General features: G+C 43.5%; 1 protein-coding gene across 4 annotated transcripts in view; it reads left to right on the top strand.

The window, feature by feature from the left end:
* PTPRK (protein tyrosine phosphatase receptor type K) overlaps positions 1-24,824 on the top strand; it is a 348,184-nt gene that overhangs the window by 117,880 nt on the left and 205,480 nt on the right. For all 4 annotated transcript variants that reach the window (XM_044291903.1, XM_044291905.1, XM_044291906.1 and 1 more), the window contains exons 4-5: positions 19,011-19,092; positions 23,043-23,158. In XM_044291903.1, coding sequence (XP_044147838.1) covers positions 19,011-19,092; positions 23,043-23,158 — 198 coding nt within the window. The remainder of the gene's footprint in view (positions 1-19,010; positions 19,093-23,042; positions 23,159-24,824) is intronic.

The raw sequence follows: 24,824 nt of genomic DNA, 5'->3' as shown, positions 1-24,824 counted from the left end.
TCTTACAAAGTCTCATATTCCACTAACTTGTGACAAAAAATAAAAACTTCCATGAACTCACCATGCCCATCACGAAATACCTTGGGGTGTCTTCTTTCCAAAATGGGGTCACTTGTGGCGTAGTTATACTGCCCTGGCAATTTAGGGGCCCAAATGTGTGAGAAGTACTTTGAAATCAAAATGTGTAAAAAATGGCCTTTGAAATCCGAAAGGTGCTCTTTGGAAAGTGTGCCCCTTTGCCCACCTAGGCGGCAAAAAAGTGACACACATCTGGTATCGCCGTACTCAGGAGAAGTTGGGGAATGTGTTTTGGGGTGTCATTTTACATATACCCATGCTGGGTGAGAGAAATATCTTGGCAAAAGACAACTTTTCCCATTTTTTTATACAAAGTTGGCATTTGACCAAGATATTTCTCTCACCCAGCATGGGTATATGTAAAATGACACCCCAAAACACATTCCCCAACTTCTCCTGAGTACGGCGATACCAGATGTGTGACACTTTTTTGCAGCCTAGATGCGCAAAGGGGCCCAAATTCCTTTTAGGGGGGCATTTTTAGACATTTGGATCCCAGACTTCTTCTCACGGTTTCAGGCCCCTAAAATGCCAGGGCAGTATAAATACCCCACATGTGACCCCATTTTGGAAAGAAGACACCCCAAGGTATTCAATGAGGGGCATGGCGAGTTCATAGAATTTTTTTTTTTTGGGCACAAGTTAGCGGAAATTTATTTATTTATTTTTTTCTCACAAAGTCTCCCTTTCCGCTAACTTGGGACAAAAATGTCAATCTTTCATGGACTCAATATGCCCCTCACGGAATACCTTGGGGTGTCTTCTTTCCGAAATGGGGTCACATGTGGGGTATTTATACTGCCCTGGCTTTTTAGGGGCCCTAAAGCGTGAGAAGAAGTCTGGAATATAAATGTCTAAAAAATGTTACGCATTTGGATTCCGTGAGGGGTATGGTGAGTTCATGTGAGATTTTATTTTTTTGACACAAGTTAGTGGAATATGAGACTTTGTAAGAAAAAACAAACAAAAAAATATATATATTTCTGCTAACTTGGGCCAAAAAAATGTCTGAATGGAGCCTTACAGGGGGGCGATCAATGACAGGGGGGTGATCAGGGAGTGTATATGGGGTGATCACCCCCCTGTCACTGATCACCCCTCTGTCAGTGATCACCCCCCTGTAAGGCTCCATTCAGACGTCCATATGTTTTTTACGGATCCACGGATACATAGATCGGAACCGCAAAACACATACGGACGTCTGAATGGAGCCTTACATGGGGGTGATCAATGACAGGGGGGTGATCAGGGAGTGTATATCGGGTGATCACCCCCCTGTCATTGATCACCCCCCTGTAAGGCTCCATTCAGACGTCCGTATGCGTTTTGCGGATCCGATGCGTGGATCCGTAAAACACATGCAGACGTCTGAATGGAGCCTTACAGGGGGGTGATCAATGACAGGGAGTGTATATGAGGTGATTACCCCCCTGTCACTGATCACCCCCCTGTAAGGCTCCATTCAGACGTCCGTATGCGTTTTGCGGATCCGATCCATGGATGCGTGAATCCGTAAAACACATGCAGACGTCTGAATGGAGCCTTACACGGGGGTGATCATCCCATATAGACTCCCTGATCACCCCCCTGTAAGGCTCCATTCAGACGTCCGTATGCGTTTTACGGATCCGATCCATGGATGCGTGGATCCTTAAAACACATGCAGACGTCTGAATGGAGCCTTACAGGGGGGTGATCAATGACAGGGGGGTGATCAGGAAGTCTATATGGGGTGATCACCCCCCTGTCACTGATCACCCCCCTGTCACTGATCACCCCTCTGTAAGGCTCCATTCAGACGTCCGTATGTGTTTTGCGGATCCGATCCATAGATGTGTGGATCCGTAAAACACATACGGACATCTGAATGGAGCCTTACAGTGGGGTGATCAATGACAGGGGGTGATCAGGGAGTGTATATGGGTGATCACCCGCCTGTCATTGATTCCCCCCCTGTAAGGCTCCATTCAGACGTCCGTATGTGTTTTGCGGATCAGATCCATGTATCCGTGGATCCGTAAAAATCATACGGACGTCTGAATGGAGCCTTACAGGGGGGTGATCAATGACGGAGGTGATTAGGGAGTCTATATTGGTGATCACTCCTCTGTCATTGATCACCCCCCTGTAAGGCTCCATTCAGACGTCCGCATGCATCAGTGGATCCGTAAAAATCATACGGACGTCTGAATGGAGCCTTACAGGGGGGTGATCAATGACAGGGGGGTGATCAATGACAGGGGGGTGATCAATGACAGGGGGGTGATCAATGACAGGGGGGTGATCAATGACAGGGGGGTGATCAATGACAGGGAAGTGATCAGGAAGTCTATATGCGTGATCACCCCCCTGTAAGGCTCCATTCAGACGTCCGTATGCGTTTTGCGGATCCGATCCATGTATCCGTGGATCCGTAAAAATCATACGGACCTCTGAATGGAGTCTTACAGTAGGGATCGACCGATTATCGGATTTACCGATATTATCGGCCGATATTCAGGATTTAGAACGTTATCGGTATCGGCATTTATTTTGCCGATATTCCGATAACGTCCTGGGAACACAGATCGCGCTGCTGACAGCGCTCTCCGTGTTCCCTCAGCAGCAGCACAGGGGAGAAGGAGCAGTGTCTCCTCCCCCTGTGCTGCTGCTGCCGCTCCAGCCAATGGGAGGACAGGGGACAAGAGGAGGGGAGGAGCTATGGCCACTGCGCCACCAATGAAGCTTAATCTTACATTAATTCATATACAGGAGGCGGGAGCTGCAGAATCACATAGCCGGCTCCTGACCTCTATGAGCTGTAGCTGCGATCTGCGGTAGTTAACTCCTCAGGTGCCGCGGATCGCAGCTACAGCTCATAGAGGTCGGGAGCCGGCTATGCGATCCTGCAGCCTGCTCCCGCCTCCTGTGTATGAATAAATTAGAGATTAAGCTTCATTGGTGGCGCAGTGCGCCCCCCCAAGCCCCCCAGTATCAGACATTGGTGGCGCAGTGCGCCCCCCCTCCCCCCAATATTAGGCATTGGTGGCGCAGTGCGCCTCCCCCCAAGCCCCCCCAGTATTAAGCATTGGTGGCGCAGTGCGCCCCCCCTCCCCCCCACCCCAGTCGCAGTGCGCCCCCCACAGGATTCCCTCTCCCCTGCTCCTCCGATCGGAGCCCCAGCAGTGTAATGCTGGGGCTCCAATCGGTTACCATGGCAGCCAGGACGCTATTGAAGCCCTGGCTGTCATGGTAAGCTCCATGCTGCTGTGTGCACAAAGCACAGAGCAGCAGGGACAGTGTGAGCTCCTATTCACCCTGATAGAGCTCTATCAGGGTGAATAGGACAAGGGTTCTAGTCCCTAAGGGGGCTAAAAGTTAGTTAAAAAAAAAAAAAAAATAAAAAAAAAAACACCAAAATATTAAATATAAATGAAAAAGAAAGATTTACAAAAAAAATAAAAAATACACATTAACAATAAACATTAATTTTCAGCAGATTTGTGGGAATTTTTTATTTTTTTTTCAAAAATGAAAATTCCCAGAATATCGGTATAAATTATCGGCTATCGGCCTGAAAGTTCACAAATTATCGGTATCGGCCCTAAAAAATCAATATCGGTCGATCCCTACCTTACAGGGGGGTGATCAATGACGGGGGGTGATCAATGACAGGGGGGGTGATCAATGACAGGGGGGTGATCAGGGAGTCTATATGGGCTGATCAGTGGTTTATAAAGGGTTAATAAGTGACGGGGGGGGGGGGGGTGTAGTGGTGTTTGGTGCTACTTTAGTGAGCTGCCTGAGTCCTCTGGTGGTCGATCCTAACAAAAGGGACCACCAGAGGACCAGGTAGCAGGTATATTAGACGCAGTTATCAAAACAGCGTCTAATATACCTGTTAGGGGTTAAAAAAATCAGATCTCCAGCCTGCCAGCGAGCGATCGCCGCTGGCAGGCTGGAGATCCACTCGCTTACCTTCTGTTCCTGTGAGCGCGTGCGCGCGTTCACAGGAAATCTCGGCTCACGCGAGATGACGCCTATTGGCGTTAGCGTAGCCTGGGAGAGCCGCCGCAATGACGCCTTTCGGCGTTAGCGCGGCGGCAAGTGGTTAATATGCATGATTAAATTGCACTCCTGGTTCAGTCTCCTGGCACCAGTTCATGGATCTTACTGATCAGACTGCACTTTTCTAGAAAAGCTCTAACAATTATCACATTTTGAATGTTTGACAGCAAAAGTCAGTGTTCTTTATTTTTGCTAAATAATTATCATATCTTAGGGTACTTCCTAAGTAAGGCAGGCAGTTGCATCTGATCCGTCTGAGAAAGGCATTGAAATGCCAGATCCGTCTCTCCGGTGTTATCAGGAAAAACTGATCCGGCATTTTTATTTTTTTTGCATCTGAGCATGCGCAGACCGCAAAAACAGATCCGTTCTGCCGGAACACTCTGGGCTGGATCCGGCATTAATGCATTTCAATGGGAAAAGTGGCAAGTGTTCCGGAATTTTGGACGGAGATAAAACGTCACCTTGCTGCGGTATTATCTCCATCCTGAAAAGGCAAATAGACTGAACTGAAGACATCCTGATGCATCCTGAACGGATTGCTCTCCATTCAGAATGCATTGTATTGTGCCCCTAGATACGAACTCAGTGACTGAAAAGAATAATGCTAGTCTGAAGGTATCCTTATTTTAAAGAATTCTGTGACCTTTGCAAATATACAATAGTAAAAGAAAGCATCTAGAGCAGGTGTCTCAAACTCAGCTGGGTATATGGGTCACACATAGAAACAATTTCTAGTTGATGTATCACATGCATGTCCAATACAATATAATACATGTGGGTCACACTGACCCTCAGCCAGTCACACTAGGAATGATACCCACTGGAAACGCATCTAAAGGGTGTATTAGACACCCCCATCACACAAACATTTGTGTGGACATACAGATCTGAAAGATCTGGATTGCCCAATGAAAAAGCATTTGCTCATTCATCGTGCAATTGGCAGCAGTATTAGGGCTGTTTCACACGAGCGGATGCCGTGTGTGACATCTGCTGCGTGAATGACAGCCAAGACCCGATGCGGACTGCAGAAGCACGGAGCAGTAACATGATTGATAACGCTCCGTGCCTCTCTGATCTCTTTACTACGAAATCACAGTGACAACTTTATCTCACTGTGATTTCGTAGTAAAGAGATCACAGAGAGGCACGGAGCATTATCAGTCATGTTACTGCTCCGTGCTTCTGCTGTCCGCATCGGGTCGCGGATGTCACGCACGGCATCCGCTCGTGTGAAACAGCCCTTAAACTGCCAGATTGCTAATGAGTTACTATGAAACGCTTGTTAATGATCATCGGGCAGAAAATCTGCCTGTCTAATATACCCTTAAGGCCCTGGATCTCAAACATGCACTCACTGAAGATTTACTTTGTTATTATTGCCCTCTATCCACACACATTATTGGCTTCTAATATTTTGATTTGTACCCCCTGGACTCTACCGGGCTCAACTTAAGTCTACGTAGTTTTCAGTACCATTTATTTGTTGTCTCCCTGATAATTTGATGCTCATACCTCTAACAGTTTTGTATTCCATTCTGCATTCACAATATTTAAATTGCCGAAAACGGTTGTGACTGGATGTCAACTTAATAAAGAATACAGCACTAAATGCATTCTAGTGGAGTGTGGGAGTCTTTATTCCAGACCCTAAAATTAACACAGACTCCCAGATTCATACAAACCCCACATCAGACCTCATATTTATATAGACCCCAAATTCATCTAGGCTCCAGATCAGCCCACAAATTTGTAGACCGTAGATTAGACCCTCATATTTATACAGATTAAACCCCAAATTTATACAGACCCTACATTAGATTCCACATATATACAGACCCCAGATTACACCCCAAATCATACAGACCCCAGAATACACCCAAAATTTGTACAGACCCCAAACCAAACTGCTGCCGCCACTATAACACCCACCCAATCCCTCTGTCCCCTAAATGGAGACCTCCGAACAGACAGAAAATATATATACTGCAAAGAAAAAAAAGGGGGGTCAGTCAGCACATCCCAATGCGCAGATGCACATTGCTATGGCTGAAAACACAACACAGAACAAACCATGCAATGCAACAGCTCTCTTCAAACCAAATAAAGTACAAAAATGCATAATAATTGCTAATGCTGTAAATTAGAGATGCTTGGCAAATACATTTTGTACAAAATTATTTGAGCCCGTCTGCCACACGTCAAGGCGATCTCTGTAAGACTGGTTCTTAACACTAAATTCTACCTGTTATCTGCCATGACAGCTAAGGCTCCTTTCACACCTGCGTTCAGGTGTCCGCTCGTGAGCTCCGTTTGAAGGGGCTCACAAGCGGCCCTGAACGCAGCAGTTTGGCCCTAATGCATTCTCAGTGGAGGCGGATCCACTGAGAATGCATCCGCCTGCCAGCGCTCAGCCTCCGCTCCGCTCAGTGAGCGGACACCTGAACGCTGCAAGTAGCGTTCGGGTGTCCGCCTGGCCGTGCGGAGGCGAGCGGATCCGTTCCGACTTATAATGGAAGTCAATGGGGACGGATCCGCTTGAAGATGACACCATATGGCTCAATCTTCAAGCGGATCCGTCCCCCATTGACTTTCAATGTAAAGTCTGAACGGATCCGCTCAGGCTACTTTCACACTTAGAAAAATTTTCTAAGTTATAATGCAGACGGATCTGTTCTGAACGGAGCCACCGTCTGCATTAATATGAGCAGATCCAGTCAGAACGGATCCGCTCGAACGCTAGTGTGAAAGTAGCCTAATATACAATTCAGGTCGTGAAGGTTCCACATGCATGCTGGGCCCACTTTCATTTTTATCATCTTTGGTGACAAAATGGCCTCCATTATATCCAGGGTACCCACATGCATGCTGAGCCCACTCCACACCTCTCCTGGTGCCAAATAGCCACCAACGAATGCAATGAGAGTCCACCCTATACCTCTCCCTGTGCCAAATGGCTTCCAGTGAGTGAGGGTGAGCAGTCTAAGCTTTATACTCAGACTAATTAAAATCAGCCTATGGGGCAGACAGGCTGGTCAGGGCAGGGGTGCACGACGGAAGTGTCAGCCACACCTCCAGTACAACTGCAAAGAAAAAGGGGGTGAGTCAGCATATCCCAATGCGCAGGGGCACGTTGCTAATGCAACAGCTCTCTGCAAACCAAATGGAGTACCAAAATGCATAATAATTGCTAATGCTATACTTATAAATCAGAGATGCTTGGCAAATACATTTTGTACAAAATTTTAAAAAAAATATATACTCTCCTCTTCTTGGTGCCAGTGCTTCACTGTGTCCTGACATTGCACAGCATCAGGTCGTAGTGTACACCTATGCGCACTACATCCTGATGCAGTACTCTTTCAGGAGATTGGGCCTCCTCTATGGGCACTGCCCTAGGAGCAGTGTGTAATGTACTAATGAGCACTTTCTCAGTTAATGGCGCGCAACATCCCCCCCCCCCCAACCCCCTTTCAGGTATCGCAGAGAGAAGAAAACCTTGCTCGTTGTGATTTAACCATGAAACATTTGATCCTCACTTAAACATGTAGCCTTGTGCTGGTCCAGCACAGTTCTCTCCCCTGTCCTGATAGCTTGCTGCAGTGTATCTGTGGAGGTAAAATGTATCACCTGAGTCTTTTATTAAGCTTGCAGAAAAATATTAGTGTCCTAACTTTCCCTTAAAAAAATGTATTTCAATATTTCTATCTTTGCCAATCATCATGCTGAAATGCTCCACACTCTAAGCTCCTTGGCTTGAAGTAAAGTCACGTCCAGGGTACTGCCTGCTGATTGATGTTAAAAGGATGGTTCATGCAGGTCACTCACGTTAGCTTGGTGGAAACTGCCAAGCTGCCGAGATTGATGCGCAAAGAGAGTAATTGCTCCTGCCTTGTGTCATAGCACAAACCTATTTTCTTCCTTTTTTGTTTGTTTTTATTTCTCATATACAACAGACTGTTAATCTCTCCTGGCGTAATTGATTTATTGAACCCGATGGAACCTGTATTGTTTCTTCATTTTATAGTCTGTGTTAAAGGGGTTGGCCACTTTCTAACAATTTTTCATAAATTCTTAGGCAATCAACCTCTGACTGTTTGTCTATTGTCTGCGTAAATATTGCAGAGTCATAGACACTCTGTCTGTGGGAAGCAAAATGGACACGTGATTTATAGGCGCTTGGACAGTGGCTGAACCGGTTCACAGAAGGAGATGCAAGAGGGAAATCATGTGACTTAATCACCATCTTGCTTCTAGCGGATGGGGAGGCTGTGGCTCTGCACTGTTAATGAAAAAATGAAATTGCTTTTTCCCATGTGCTATCTTTTTTTATTTATTTTTATTGATTAAAATATAAAAATAAATTACACACAATTGGTATTGCAGTGTCTGTAACTACCTGAGTTCTAAAAGGATCGTGTATCCTGTGATACTCCCCAAAAAATAGTATAAAAAGAGATCAAAAAGTCATATGTAACCCAGAATTGTACCAATAAAAACTACAGTTTGATGTAATTTTTCATTTTCACAACCAAGTGTTTGTAAACTCTATTAAAGGCTTGTTGGATCAACATGATCACTGCACCGCTCGATAAATTCCTTGTGGGTTGTAGTTTCAAAAATAGTCTCTTTTTGGGACTTTTCACTGTAGGGGTACCTCAGGGTCTCTTCAAATGCAAAGTGGCACCCAAAAACCATTCCAGCAAAATCTGCCCTCTAAAAACAATATTGCGCTCTTTCCCTTTTGAGCCCTATGGCTCAGGAGGTTTACCACCACATCTAGGTAATAATTATTGAGGTTCGTTTTGCTGCTAATCTTTGCTGTGTTACAGGAAAGATGGAATAAATTGGAAAATGTGTACTAAAAATGACATTTAAAAACTTTATCTACATTTTGCTTTAATTCCAGTGGAATATCTAAGGGGTTAGCAAAGTTTCAGTAATCGATTTTGAATAATTTGAGGGGTGAAGATTGTAAGATGGGGTCATTTATGAATAGTTTCTTTTATGTAAGTCCCACAAAGTGACTTCATAACTAAATTGGTCCTTACGTCCTGAAAAAATGACATTTACAAAATGATGCCAACATAAAGTATGTGGTGAATGTAAAGTAATGACTACTTGAGGTTTTAATAAAAGAGGAGAAATTTCAAATATTGCTAATTGTTCCAAATTTTCTCTAAATAATTTTTATTTTTATTTTTTTAACATGTAGACTCCTTTATTACTGACATATGAAAGTGCAATGTATTGCAACTCAGAATTGCTGAGATTAAAAAGCATTCCAAAGTTATTACCACATAAAATGGCACATGTCAGATTTGTAAAGTAGGTTTTGGTCATTAAGGTCAAAACTGTTTGTGGAGGTGAAGGGTTAAACATGTGTATTGCCACATCCAAAAACGCCTGTTCTATTAGAATATAAAAATAATCATTGCATAAAGTGTAACAGAATTTTTATTTTTATTTTTAAAGCAGAGCCGTCCTTTTGTCACTTCACCTCCCCCCAAAAATGTAATAAGTGATGAAAAAGTGATACATACCCTACAATGGTATCAATAAAAAGTACAGGTTACCCTAAAAAAAAATTATCCCTTACAAAATACAAAAAAGTGTTTTTACAGTATTAAAACACAAAAATGATATAAACGTGGTATTGTATTTTTTCTATTTAACCCCATTTGGAATTTTTTTCCAGCTTCTCACTACATTGTATGCAATATTAAATGGTGCGATTACAAATAGAGATGAGCGAATTTCATATTTTGAAACTCTTTTACTCTTCGTTTGGTGGTAAAAGCAGAATTGCCTTATCGATTCCATGGACCATAGCACAATTCGTTGACTGAATGCATAACGGAATGCCTTTAGAGGCATTCCGTTATTCATTCAGTCATAATAGAAGTCTATGGGCTGCAAAACTGATCCGTCCCGTTTGTTATGCAGGAGAGGACTCTTTAGAGGCATTCCGTTATTCATTCAGTCATAATAGAAGTCTATGGGCTGCAAAACTGATCCGTCCCGTTTGTTATGCAGGAGAGGACTCTTTAGAGGCATTCCGTTATTCATTCAGTCATAATAGAAGTCTATGGGCTGCAAAACTGATCCGTCCCGTTTGTTATGCAGGAGAGGACTCTTTAGAGGCATTCCGTTATTCATTTTGTCATATTTGCATTGTGGTAACTGAATCCATAACGCAATTCTGCTTTTACCACCAAAGTGTGAACGAATTTCATAACATGAAATTCGCTCATCTCTAATTGCAAAGTACAACTTGTCCTGCAAAAATCAAGCCCTTATACAGAAAGATAAAAATGAAAAGGTCCTGAAAGGATTAAAAGGCATCTGTCAGCAGATTTGTACCTAGGACACTGGCTGACCTGGGCATGTGCGCTTGGCAGCTGAAGACATCTGTGTTGGTCCCATGTTCATATGTGTCTGCATTGCTGGGAAAAATGAGGTTTTAATATATGCTAATGAGCCTCTAGGAACAACAGGGGGGGTGGTGCGACTCCTAGAAGCTCTGCTCTCTGTAGCTACTTCACCCTCTGCACTTTGATAGGGTCAGGCAGGTGTGATCACATTTCCACTGCTTCTCCTGTCAGTGTAGAGGGCGTGGCAGTTGCAGAGAGAACTGAGCCTCTAGGAGTAATGGCAACGCCCCTGTTCCAAGAAGCTCATCTGCCTATAGTAAAACAACATTTTGGCAGCAATTTGGGCACATATGATCATGGGACCAACACAGATGACTTAAACCTCGAAGCGCCCATGCAGCAGATCATCCATTTTCATAGGCTGACCAGTGCCCTTTAAGGATATATTTGCACTTAAACATATTAAAAAAATAAAAAAGCTGTTCCTTGGATTGCGATATTACAATCCGTAAAGAAGTGTGCAGTGATTGAGATGTTTTATTAATATAAGTTTTATTAATATTTGTTACTTCAATAGAAATCTGCACAAAAAGTTCAGTTCATGAGATTGTTGTACAAATGAAATAAGAGGACATATATAAATGTCACCAGTCTGATCTCCAGACGAAAACCACTTAATCTTCTCAATATTACAGCAGCCGACATGCTTTGTGCTGGCTTTATATAAAGCATGGGCTGTAGGATTATGTGTAAAGCACCGTTGGCCCTTTATTCAAGGACTTTTTATTGCCAGATATTTTGCTCTATTTGACCATTAAAGACAGGTCACAATAATTTGGTTTGGTGGTAAAAAATATCTTGAATTCTGAGAGGTGAACCTACTGAAGCGTCTGCCTCCTGTATCTTAGCTTGCTGTAATGTGGATAAAGTCAGGCAGCGGTGAGCTTTTGCGTCTCATGGATTTTTATGGAACACTAACATTGTGTGCTTGTCTCTCCAAAAATAATCGGGTAGATGAATTGGCTTACTCGTTCCTGTTGTGTATAGATCATAATTAGGTAATGTTGGCCACTGAAATGCTGTTAAAAATTTCCAGTTCAGTTTTGTGGCATTTACTTTGATCATCTGGGGTCCATTCACACGTCCGTATGTGGGGCATTCCGCATTTTGCGAACCGCACATCGCGGGCACTCTCATAGAAAATGCCTTTTCTTGTCCACAATTGCGGACAAGAATAGGACATATTTTATTTTTGTGCCGATCATCAAATGCGCATGCGGATAGCACATTCCGGTCCAATTGGAATTGAATGGGTCCGCACCTGTTCCGCAAGATTGTATATGGCGATGTGCAGCTCCATCTATTGAGCTTTGTGCTGCTGGTCATGTATTGTCACACTCCCCACAGCCAGGTCTCTTCATAGTGATCCTCTGAGCACTGCACAGCAGCCTATAGAAATAGATTCCCATTGTGCCTCAGAGTGAATAGTTCTGCCCCAGGGGCACCTCTGGAGATGGTTTAAAAGAGGAACACCCCTTACCAGGGACAGGAGATTTGGAAGACAATGGGCTACAAGGCCCGTAGGTCATTGTGTGTGGCATTGCCCCCTCCCTCCTTAAGGTGTATTTATGTGCACCAAAGAGCAGCCAATTGTCAGGAAGCACGCCTTCCCAACAGTCAGCTGCTCGTTCAGTGGAGGGTGAAGCACCACGTGCATCGATCACCTCCATAGTATGGGGTATCTCTATTGCGATTGCTTGTCTTCATACAGCTGCATTGTTTCTGGGCAACAGATCGCTGTTTAGACCGCACGGTCTGCTGCCCATAAACGAGAATTTATGTGCCTGCACGGACTACAGGATCACCCGATGAACAATCGCTTTGCTCGTTCACCGGGTGATCGGTGGCACCTTTGCACAGGCAGATTGTCGTTCCTGATAATCTGCCCATCTAAATCCACGTTTAGTCCTTCAGGAAAGATCCAGTGTAGATGCTAGGTCTACTCGGTGGGACTGGCTTTCTTTGAGCTCTGCTGAGTCCTGAAATATCCTGCCGTGTTGGCATGGCAAGCTGTCCTGCTCCCCTCTAGAAAGATCCTTCCATCAGAGTGCGTTCTCCTCCGTCTTGTACCGATGGGATCTATTAGCATGCAGGGCGTGAAGTGGGGGGGACAGCGAGGAAACAGAGCAGCTTAACTGAAAAAACAAATGACAGCGATGACCTCTAATAATGCCCTACGGTGCCAGGTACTTATATTTTAATGTCAGGACTGGTGAAAGGTCCTCTTTAAAAAGTGTGGCTGCTGTATTTAGTGGTATATTGATTTATTTATGTTATTTTTTTTTTAAATAGTCATTGTTTTTCCTTCCTGTGCCCTGTATCAGTGCAGGTGTATTTTCAATCCCTGCTGCCTGCGCCATTGATCTTGGCGCGAGCAGAATTGACTGAAGGGACCCTGCACAGACTATGCTGATACAGTGCTCCAGATCACTGCGGGAGCCTGGCACTAACTGTAGCTGGGCGCCTGCTGTAATAGCCGAATCGGAGATAACTCTGATCCTTAAGGAGTTGTCTCACTTCAACAAATGGCATTTATCATGTAGCTATAGTTAATACAAGACACTAATGTATTGTGATTGTCCATATTGCCGCCTTTGCTGGCAGGATTCATTTTTTTCATCGCATTATACACTGCTCCTTTCCAGGGGTTATGACCACTCTGTAATCCAGCAGTGCTGGCCATGCTTGCACCCTATGGGAAGGAAAAGTACCTATGCGCATTCCCGCAGCCCCCGGACACCAGAGAAGTGAACAGGTGGCTGAGAACAGAGAAGTGCAAAATGTAGAGCAAAAAGCCACAGCACCACACAGATGGGTGCCATTTGCCTTTTCTGCCTAGGGCACCAAAATACCTTGTCAAGGCCCTGGTGTCTGGATGTGTATGGTAACCACTTTGAGCACCTAATGTGATTTCAGAAATCAAATATGACATAGAGCTACCCTTTGTCTTTGTAAATCTAGTAATACAACTTTTATACAGATACTTTTCATGTTGTAGTATGTTGTAGAAGTTTTTGGGCCCATGTGTATATTATTAAATTACCATCATACAATGACTGTATAGTGGTAAATACCGGTTCTACATAGGCTCTGCAGACCAAGTAAGTATAGTTACATCCAATCACTTACAGGCGACACCCTCTTTGATTGGAATTGTTCACGTTGCCTTTTCTTCTCTTTGTGGTGCAGACCACCATAAAGACTTCTGCCATCCATGACTTCTTTATGTCTGTAGTGTAACCCACAAACAGCTTTAGCTCTGTGCTCCCCAACTCCCTACCTGCCTTTTCCCCCTACCTCTACATACGCCATCCATAGTGCCCTAAATTGTATGTAAATGTGTATGCCCTGCACAGTAATAATGCCTCTTGTCTGTTCCCTATGTGGCAGTGCCTTCCTTTGCCTTTTTCCTCACATTGTAGTTTTTGATAGTGCAAAGACCCAATGTGCCCCACAATACTTCTTATGAGAGAAAATCAATCATTTGCTAGGAAATTACTGATAGTTGTCCTGATCACAGAGAAAATATGCCAGATCCCGTTTTGGATATAGAGACCATCTTTGATCCAGGCTCACTTGAAGGCAATTCATTTTTTTACCACACATATATTTATGAATTTATGGGAATTTGCACCTTTTGAATTATTTTTAAAGCTGTAAATTTACTTTGTTTTACTTTTAAAATCTGTAAATTGATGTCTAGATCCCTCTGAGATTGTGCTCAAAGCAATCATTAACATATGTGGAATTGATTTTTGTTTCTATAGAATAATTGCCCGGGAGTCACATAGGAATTTCATGGAGCAAGCCTGGGCTGTTGTCTTCACAAACAATTCTGCAGTTTCCACAATCCATTTAAATGTGGTGTTACTTTTATTTTTGGCAACAGAAAGCATGCTGCCAAAGTTGGGAATTTCCACTTATAAATGCAGGATCTTATTCAAACCTTTGTCTCCATCGTATGTTTCAACTGTGTGCTGTCTACATTTCTTTGTGGATGGCACACAGATCTATTCATCTCTATGGGACCTTGCACACCTCCATAATTTTTGTGATCCCTCTGGCCACTCCACAATTTATAGAACTTGTCCTACTCTTGTCAGTGTTGTGGGCAAGACTATACTTTACTGTTGATCGAAGTCAGAAAAATATAGAATGCCTATGAAAGCTGTCTGTATTTTGCGGGTTTGTCTTTTGCAGACTGTAATACGGATGCAGCCATGTGCATTCACTCTTATTCTGTTTTTCATCAGAAGTGTACTAGAGTAACATGTGCCAAGGTTAAGAGATACCCTGAATTTATTAAAAGGCATGTATCTTCTGGCAGTTTGTGCACCTTTAAGAAGCGCTCCACATAGTTATTCTCTGACCTGTTAGAAAGGTAAATTTTCTTACCAGTAACACTATTTGTGAGTTATGCCCTCCCTTCTGATCCTCAGCTGTGTCATGTGACCAGCACTGACTCTGCAAATAACACATGGTCTTGTGTGGACAGTAAGCTCCTATGGGAGCCTCAATATCTGTCTCATAGGAATGAATAGAGAAATAACTTACTACCTGTCCTGTGTCAAATGACACAGCTAAGGATCAGAATGGAGGGGATAACTCTCAAATGCAGTCACCGGTAAGGAGGTTACCTTCAGTACACTTTACATCATGTACCATTCTAACTGGTTAGAGTAAAAATGTTTGAGGTGCTGCTTTAAGGCAAAATCTGCATCAGTATAACTAATGAAAATGTGCATTATAATTTAGTTTCTGGTGTAAAATACAGTAAATCTGATTGGCCAGCAGCGGCGCCGCATATTATAAAAAAAAAAAGTAAGAGTGGTAGAAAATCTCAGTGTCGCAGACTTTTTCACCAAATGTGGCTTACGGCAAAATCTATCTGCTTATGTATCTATTTATATGGATAGTCCCGAGGCACTTTATATAGACATAATATAGCTGCCATTTTTCTTTAAAGTGGTTTTAGATTTAGACATGGATGGTGTGTTTTCTAAATGAATATGATAAGTGCCAGCATGTAGCGGACTACTTTGGCACAGGAAGGAAGATTTTTTTGTCTATCTCTGCTGAGGAGATATGCATACCATGCTCTGCATACTTATCAGTCCATTCTTCCCCAGACTGCTTTTACAGCGGATGAATGTGTGAAAATGGCTTCCTTCAGGGCTTGAAAGACTGAATGAGGAAAAATTATGCATTTTATATTGAAATTATACATTTATACTGAAATTATAGGAAAGTTTGCTGAGCCTCTCCGCACTAATAAAGTAAACAAACTTGGCTCACATAATTGATAATCTTCAATCTCTACTGTGGCGAGCAACTGTATGTACCAGAGATTTTTAATTTTTTTTTATTGAATTTTCCTCCTATCAGCCCTATGTTAGTATCCGCCTTAAAGGGGATTTCCGGTAATTAAGGATTTTTAAGCAGGTGCCTGCAGTCTGCCCCTTGAAACAGAAGATTCCTACTTACCTGCTCCATGCCACTTTGGTCCTTCGTGCTGTCTCTACTCCATCTTCCAGTTCCTGCACTTCTTCTTTCTCCTGGCACTGGATTGACATGTTCACATGCACCGCTCCAGCCAGTGACTGGCTTCAGTGGTGACATGCTGCTGGTGTCTACATCACTGCTGAAGCCAGTCATTGGCTAGAGTGGTACATGTGACCATGAGGTGAACTGTGCGGAGACCAGAAGATAAGGACAGCAGAGGTACCACAGAGGACCTGCATGGAGTAGGTATGTATGCAGCACGCCAGACCTGCAGGGTATAGCGATAGTGAGGACACGGTATGGGCAATCAAGGGTTACTCACTTTTCTGAGGAGAACCCTGATGGTGTGTGAGGTGCCCTGGATGTTGCAGGTGTTTTGAATGCCTTAGGTAAGGTCCCTTTAAGAATCGTGACGCCAGTGCCTGTAACGGTGGCACACCGGTTTGCATAAGGATTAATGGAGTACACAGTTGGTAAACCAAACCACAACAGTCCAACTTTATACAAGCAGTTGCAGTAGTTGATAATGCAGTCCTTTACAGTACATATGCACAGCAGGTTTACTTGATAGCTCAGAAGGTTTCAATCTTGCAAGATACTTGGAGGGTATACAGTTAATGCTTTGCAGTACAATGCTGCTCTATCCCCACAGCTATTCTAGCTGGCTGGATCCCAAGGCCCGGATGCCTAATTGCTGGCTTGAATCCTTGGTGTATATATAATCCTTCCTCCAGTATTGGCACTTGCTTTAGGTTACAATACCTTTGTTTCCTAGCTGTCTTCTCTGCTGGAGTGGAAAGGTGGCTGCAGGCTTCTCCCAGGAGGTGCAGTCCTACTGCTGGGGTATCTCAACTGAGCTATCCTTAGCCTCAGGAGCTTCAGGATGACTAGGTGACTCCTCTAGTCCCCTGGAATACACTGCCTCTCCCCTGTCTGGGCCGTCCTATATATCACTAGGGCTCTCTAGCTCCCTCGAACGCCTGGGAGGCTAAACTGCACCCTGACAGGCCTGACACCCAGTTAACACACGGAAATGCATACACAGGACAGTAAATGCAATAAACACATTAACCCTTGTGTAGTGCCCACCTTTACCTAGTGGAACACTACATGTATACCTGGGGAAGATGCATTGAAAACTGTATATCTGAATTCTGCGTTTAGCGTAGTACAGTGTCGGCAAAGTAGATTTAGTTCTGCAACGTGTCATGATGCTGATTTTCATAGTGGATTTAACAATTTGCAATGTATGGGGGTAAATCTGCTACAAATCCACTGTCTTTATGTGAATTTTACCACGATTTTGCAACTTGATGTACCCTTGAAACTTTCCTACTTCTCATATACATAATTTCTATAAACCACTTAGGAGAAAACTTGATAACCTTAAGGCTGCATGCACACGACAGTATGTGTTTTTTCGGTCTGCAAATTGCGGATCCGCAAGAAAAATGAATAACGTTCCGTATGGCATAATTTTTTTTTTTTTTCCGGATCTGTTTTTTGGGCGGATCCATTGTAATAATGCCTATCCTTGTCTGCAAACTAGAAAAAAATAGGACATACACTATTTGTTTTTATTTTTTTATTTGTGGGGCAATGGAACGGACATAATGATGCGGGCAGCACACGGTGTGCTGTTCGCATATTTTGCGGACCTATTTAAATGTATGGGTTCGCATCCTATTCGCAAAAAAACAAACGGATCGGACACGGAGACAAAATACGTTCTTGTGCATGTAGCCTTACCCTGTGTGTTTAAAGGCCTCTTTCACACTTGAGTTGTCCGGATCCGGCGTGTACTCCACTTGCCGGAATTACACGCCGGATCCGGAAAAACGCAAGTGAATTGAAAGCATTTGAAGACGATCCGTCTTCAAAATGCTTTCAGTGTTACTATGGCAGCCAGGACGCTATTAAAGTCCTGGTTGCCATAGTAGGAGCGGGGAGCGGGGGAGCAGTATACTCACCGTCCGTGCGGCTCCCGGGGCGCTCCAGAGTGACGTCAGAGCGCCCCATGCGCATGGATGACGTGCAATGCAATCACGTGATCCATGCGCTTGGGGCGCTTTGACGTCACTCTGGAGCGCCCCGGGAGCCACACGAACGGTAAGTATGCTGCTCCCCACTACACTTTACCATGGCTGCCAGGACTTTAGCGTCCTGGCAGCCATGGTAACCATTCAGAAAAAGCTTAAGGCTGCATCCGGATCAATGCCTTTAAATGGGCATTCATTCAGGATCCGGCCTTGCGGCAAGTCTTCAGGATTTTTGGCCGGAGCAAAAAGCGCAGCATGCTGCGGTATTTTCTCCGGCCAAAAAACGTTCCGGTCCGGAACTGAAGACAACCTGATGCATCCTGAACGGATTTCTCTCCATTCAGAATGCATTAGGATAAAACTGATCAGGATTCTTCCGGCATAGAGCCCCGACGACGGAACTCTATGCCGGAAGAAAAGAACGCAGGTGTGAAAGAGCCCAAAGATGGTTGTCAAAGTTAAATAAAAACCCAGCAAATTTGCTAAAATGACAAAATGAGTGCTCCCTTACCCCTTTTCTCTTGAAGTGAAATGCTCCAGGCCTCCATGCTGCTGTTTGGTTTTTCTGGCTGCAGCGGTGATGTCCTGTCTACTGCTGAAGGTAGTGATTGGCTGGACTGTGGCCTGTGTGCATGGCAGCAGCGGGAGGACCGGAGCGCATTGCTGGAAACGGGGAGAAAAGGGGCGAGTATGGTTCTTTTTGTTTTAGCACATTTACGGTGGCTGCCTGAGTTTTTACTTATTTAATTTGGACATCCCCTTTAAGTGTATGATATGTGTTGCAATTTATATCATTTTCTACATTGTGTATTAAGAAATTGTCGCATAAAATAGATGCCTTCTACTGCGGTAAAATTGCACTGGATAGACATGTTCTTAATGGTTGTAATTTTATGTCTAATGGCAGGTAATCTTTGAAGCTGAAGCCTCAGGCGGGAGAGGTGGATACATTGCCATAGATGATATCCAAGTTCTGAGCTACCCATGCGGTAAGGATGATTTTCTATTCCCTTTTAAATGTATGTCCGTCACCATGCTTGATCGGTTTTGTTTTATTTACACCCATACCACCGAAACAGTGGTTTAAACCTCTTTTGTCTATTGCTCCATGCGGAAAATGATGTGCTTTCTGCAATAATTACTGACTAATCTCAACTGTGACAGAAGACCTTACTTAATGAATGTTAATCCTTAATTAAAGGAATAAATGCATTATTTGTGCTGGGTCCTAATTAGTTACTTTTAGTTGTGGCTACTTCCTTAATGAAGATGCAACATGCACTCTTCTTTAATATGGCCTTTGGGGATATTTTACCCATCTTATTCCAAATATGTTAAGCGCTGACTAAGATTTGTAGTGCTGCTGGTTAGGACAGAATGTGTGAAAGATGCTCGAAACAGAGCCTGAAATGTTGATGTCAGCCTTGGGGTACGTTCATATTTTTGGTAGTCTGTTCTGGCAGAGAAACGAATTACCAGCTTTGGGGACACGGCAGTATCCAGGGATTCACTATAATGGGAGCTGACATTTTTTGGGCATAAATGGCAGCTTTCCTTTATTATGAATGCTAGAAGTTATAAATGAATTGCTAGAAGTCTTCACAAAGGGTACAGAGGGGTGGTAACCAGTTGGGGGGGGGGGGGGGTGTGCGTGCACATTCTGACTCTATACAATCAGTGCTCTCATTGTCAGACTGTGCAGGTACACCCTACCTCCCCCAACTGGTAACCATCCCTCTGTACCCTTACTGCAGACTGCTAGCAATTCATTCATAGCTTCTAGTAGAAATAATAAAGGAATGGCACAAGATAGAGACTTAAGAATAGATGTTCCAGAATCGGGAGTGGTAAAAGGACCTCTCTAAAGGGTTTTTGTCATCAGAAAAATAGTTATGTAGCTATCAGACGTTAGTGATATGCTGATGTCAGCAGAACATAACTGTACGACTTTTATCTTCCTGCCTGCCCCCGATCGCGCTAAATAATGACTTTTATAATATGCAAATGAGCATCTAGGTGCTAGTGGGGGGTTGCTGCATTGATTGTGATGGATCAGTTCCGCCCCAATGCATTCTGAATGGATAAGGATCCGTTCAGAATGCATCAGTTTGGCTCTGTTCCGTCTCCATTCCGCTCTGGAGGCGGACACCAAAACGCTGTGATGCAGAGCCAAACAGATCCGTCCTGGCTTACAATGTAAGTCAGTGGGAGCGGATCCTTTTTTACTGACACAATATGGTGCAATTGAAAACTTATCCGTCTCCCATTGACTTTCAATATAAGTCAGGACGGATCGGTTTTCACTTAGACTTTTTATGAAAAGAATAATGCTAACGGACCCGTTCTGAACGATACAAGCGTTTGCATTATCGGTGCCGATCCTTCTGTGCAGATACAAGACTGATCCGCACCCAACGCAGGTGTGAAAGTAGCCTAAGATGTGAGAAGAATATGTTGAAGCTCAAATTTATGAGATCCGGCAAAGGAGCTCAAAACCAGAGCAAAACTCTTCCATTTAGTGTTTTTGTCCCCATGCATTGAGGACAAAACTAATTAGGATGCATTCCGTTCCAGTTTATTCAGTTTCGCGACCAGACACAAAACTGCTGTTTTGTCTGGTCTGTAAAACGGAACTAACCAGATCCAGCACTTAAAACATTGAAAGTCAATGGTGCCGATTCCAGAAAAAAAAACTGATCCAACACCCATTGACTCTACATTGTTTTTAGTGGTGGATCCAGTTTGTTCAGTTTTGCTTTAATACAAAACCCAGCCTTAGTATACACTTGTCCGGACCCACTGTCTTCTGTGGGTCGGCCAACGATCTAATGTGTATAGGAAGCTCTGGCAACAGCTTTCTCCACAGAAAACACACATGCTCGGCCAAACTGAGTTTATACCATTGTTCTACTGACATACATTGAAGGTGTATAAGCCATGTCTCTTTTCTCTACACCATAACCGAAATGTATGGCTTGACATTTTGGCAGAAATATGTTAAAATGCCCTGACCTGTATTCTTTAATGCATTTACGCCACTATTGTGGCATAAATTAGTGGCAGCTTATGGCGCACACCATATGTGCCCCATAACATGCGACTTTGTAAACTTCTTGACGTTTTTGTGAAGTGGCGAGAAAAGGGGTTGGTTCTTACCAGAAGGGGCAGAGCTTTAAACGGCCTGCCGTTTCTGGCGTAAGTTATAGAAGGAGTTAAGCTGTTTTATTTTGTAGTTGTAATTATTCCCAACATGTGCTCGAAATGTTGTGAAACTGTCTGCATTTGTGCATGGTACTTCTGAATGTGAGTCATGATTATATGCACTCGGTTAGTGATAATTGTATTGATCTGTACCAATTACTAGGACAGAGCAGTATTCTAATGAAACCTTTTTAATTACGTTCTCTGCTAGGAGACAACAAGGTTTCATTTATTGCGCACATCGTGCACTGTTTAAAAAAATATTTAATTCTGGTACATCTAAGACCGTATAGCACCCATCCGATATGTCTTATTGACTAAATAATAATTGCCTCATAGCGGCCTGTTTTGACTTTAAGGGTATGGCCAGTCCGAGTGACTGTTGGAGATGTGGGCTTGATGCAGCTGAATCGTTGGGGTCATGCAAGCCGCAGCTATTTGGTATTGGTATTATATAATGAAAGTTTGATTGGCAATCACTTGCTTATTGTTTATTCACTTGTTTTTTTTGCGCACTTATATAGCACTACTATATTCCACAACGCTTTACAGACATTAGCATCACGCTGTCCCTAATAGGGCTCACAATCTAGGTTTCCTATCAGTATCTTTGGAGTGTAGGAGGATACTGGAGTACCCGGAGGAAACCTATGCAAACATACAAACTCCATGCAGATATTGTCCTTGGTCAGATTCAAACCTAGGACCCCAGCACTGCAAGGTAACAGTGCTCCTGAAGAGCAGCTGTCAACAGATTTGTACCTATGAAACTGGCTGACCTGCTGTTGGCTTGAAGGCATCTGTGTTACCTCCATGTTCAGATGTGCCTGCATTGCTGAGAAAAATGAAGTTTTAATGCATACAAAACTTAAAGTTGTGTGTACATGTTTAGGTGTTCTGATACAGTTTTAGAGCTAAAGCCAAGTATGGACTTTTGAAATAGGAGAAGTAAAATATGCCGTTTATACTTTTGCTCTCTTTATGATCCACACCTTCTTTTGGCTTCATGACCTACATCAGAAAATTCCATTTAAACCTGAACATGTATAGGCAGGCTTACAATAAGCAAGGAACTGCCAATCCATTTTAAGCCTCTATTATACGGTTGTAGCCCACATGGCTGTGTGGTTTTCAGGTGCTATATGGCCACGTCTCCCCCATAAGCCACCTCCCTCCATCTAGCAGTACCTTTACAACCTAAGGCTAGGTTCACATCCTGTTTACACCATATATTCGAGGTATATGGTTTATTTTATGGTTTACTCCAAGAACAGAATGCAACCGGATGCCTCGAAGGTTGATTCTTGTTGCCATCATCTTCCATGGCATTATACGAGTATTTCAGTAATAGCCAGGCCTGTAGCTGTATGGCGAAAACGTAATATAAACCTAGGCTTACTCAGGTTAGGTTTGTACCGTTCTTGTTAACCCATTTTAGCTAACAAAACCCTAAACATTTTCTGAGGAGCCCCTGCCGGACTATGTTGGTGAGGTCCTTTGCCTAAGGCACTACATTTTATTTATGTGTAGGCGCTGTCTAGCCCGAGCCCTATTAGAATCCAAAGATTAAGATTTCACTCTGCACATTTTAATGTTATTCTTCAGAAAAGCCGCCATGAGGAATGTATCTATTCCTGCAAATAATGTTACAGAACGAATGATGCTGAGATGGGCAGCTAGGGAAGCGGATGTTCTCTGCTGACTTACCACAATTTTCCACTCTTTCTTTTGTGTACAGATAAATCCCCTCACTTCTTGAGACTGGGAGATGTTGAGGTAAATGCTGGTCAGAATGCGACATTTCAGTGCATTGCCACTGGAAGGGAAGCAGTAAACAACAAGCTGTGGCTTCAGGTAAGACGCAATTATTATTTTTTTTTGTCTATCTTCACATTGTTTTTCATGTTTACGTTCAGTTTTTATAGTTTTCTAGCCAGAAAATGTAACTTTATTCATGGGGTATTGCTGATTTGAAATCCAGCAAAAGTAAAAAAAACGATGCCACTGCTGCAGTCCATAGGAATACACGGAGTGGCTTGTACATGCATCTTTCAGAATATTTTCATACTACTGATGACATACATCAATGTAGGGGAAAAAAAATAGTAGTGTACTCTTCTACCGAAGTCCATGTAGTCAAAGACTTAAAGGGGTTGTCTCATCATGGACAATAGGGGCATATTGCTAGAATATGCCCCCATTGTCTTATAGGTGCGGGTCCCACCGCCCCTATATCGAGAATGGAGCCCCGCAAGGTGGTGGCTAGAGGCCACCACCAAGCTGGCTCTCCATAGAAGTAGTTATAGAATGGGAGCGTACCGCGCATGTGCGGCCCCAGCTCCCTTTCATTTCTATGAGGCCGACGAAAATAGCCGAGCCAGAGCTTGGCTATTTTCGCTGGCCCCATAAAAAATTAATAGAGCGCTGCTGCGCATGCGCAGTGTGCCCTCCTTCACTTTTGGGGCTCCCTTCTCGATATAGGTGCGGGCTCTAGCAGGGGGACCCGCACCTATAAGACAATGGGGGTATATCCTAGCGATATGCCCCTATTGTCCATGATGAGACAACCCCTTTAAAGGAAAACTGTCACCATAAAAATGTATTGTAATCTGCAGACAGCATGTTGGAGCTGAGCAGATTGATATGTAGTTTTACAGGGAAAAGACTCAGAATAACTTGTATTTTATTCATTTAAATTCCTCCTTATTCTGGGCTGTGAAGTCAAGGTGATGGTCCTATCCGTGATTGACAGCCCTCCCTCCCTCTGTCTGTCTGTCTGTGTGTATGTATGTATGTATGTGTGTGTATATATATATATATATATATATATATATATATATATATATATTTATATAGTACAGACCAAAAGTTTGGACACCCCTTCTCATTCAAAGAGTTTTCTTTATTTTCATGACTATGAAAATTGTAGATTTACACTGAAGGCATCAAAACTATGAATTAACACATGTGGAATTATATACATAACAAACAAGTGTGAAACAACTGAAACTATGTCATATTCTAGGTTCTTCAAAGTAGCCACCTTTTGCTTTGATTACTGCTTTGCACACTCTTGGCATTCTCTTGATGAGCTTCAAGAGGTAGTCACCTGAAATGGTCTTCCAACAGTCTTGAAGGAGTTCCCAGACATGCTTAGCACTTGTTGGCCCTTTTGCCATCACTCTGTGGTCCAGCTCACCCCAAACCATCTCGATTGGGTTCAGGTCCGGTGACTGTGGAGGCCAGGTCATCTGGTGCAGCACCCCATCACTCTCCTTCATGGTCAAATAGCCCTTACACAGCCTGGAGATGTGTTTGGGGTCATTGTCCTGTTGAAAAATAAATGATGGTCCAACAAAACGCAAACCGGATGGAATAGCATGCCGCTGCAAGATGCTGTGGTAGCCATGCTGGTTCAGTATGCCTTCAAATTTGAATAAATCCCCAACAGTGTCACCAGCAAAGCACCCCCACACCATCACACCTCCTCCTCCATGCTTCATGGTGGGAACCAGGCATG

Source organism: Bufo gargarizans, chromosome 4 (assembly GCF_014858855.1).
Source record: "Bufo gargarizans isolate SCDJY-AF-19 chromosome 4, ASM1485885v1, whole genome shotgun sequence".
NCBI classification, from domain to species: Eukaryota; Metazoa; Chordata; class Amphibia; order Anura; family Bufonidae; genus Bufo; species Bufo gargarizans.
The sequence above is the reverse complement of the archived record's forward strand: the minus strand, read 5'-3'. Positions and strand labels throughout refer to the sequence as shown.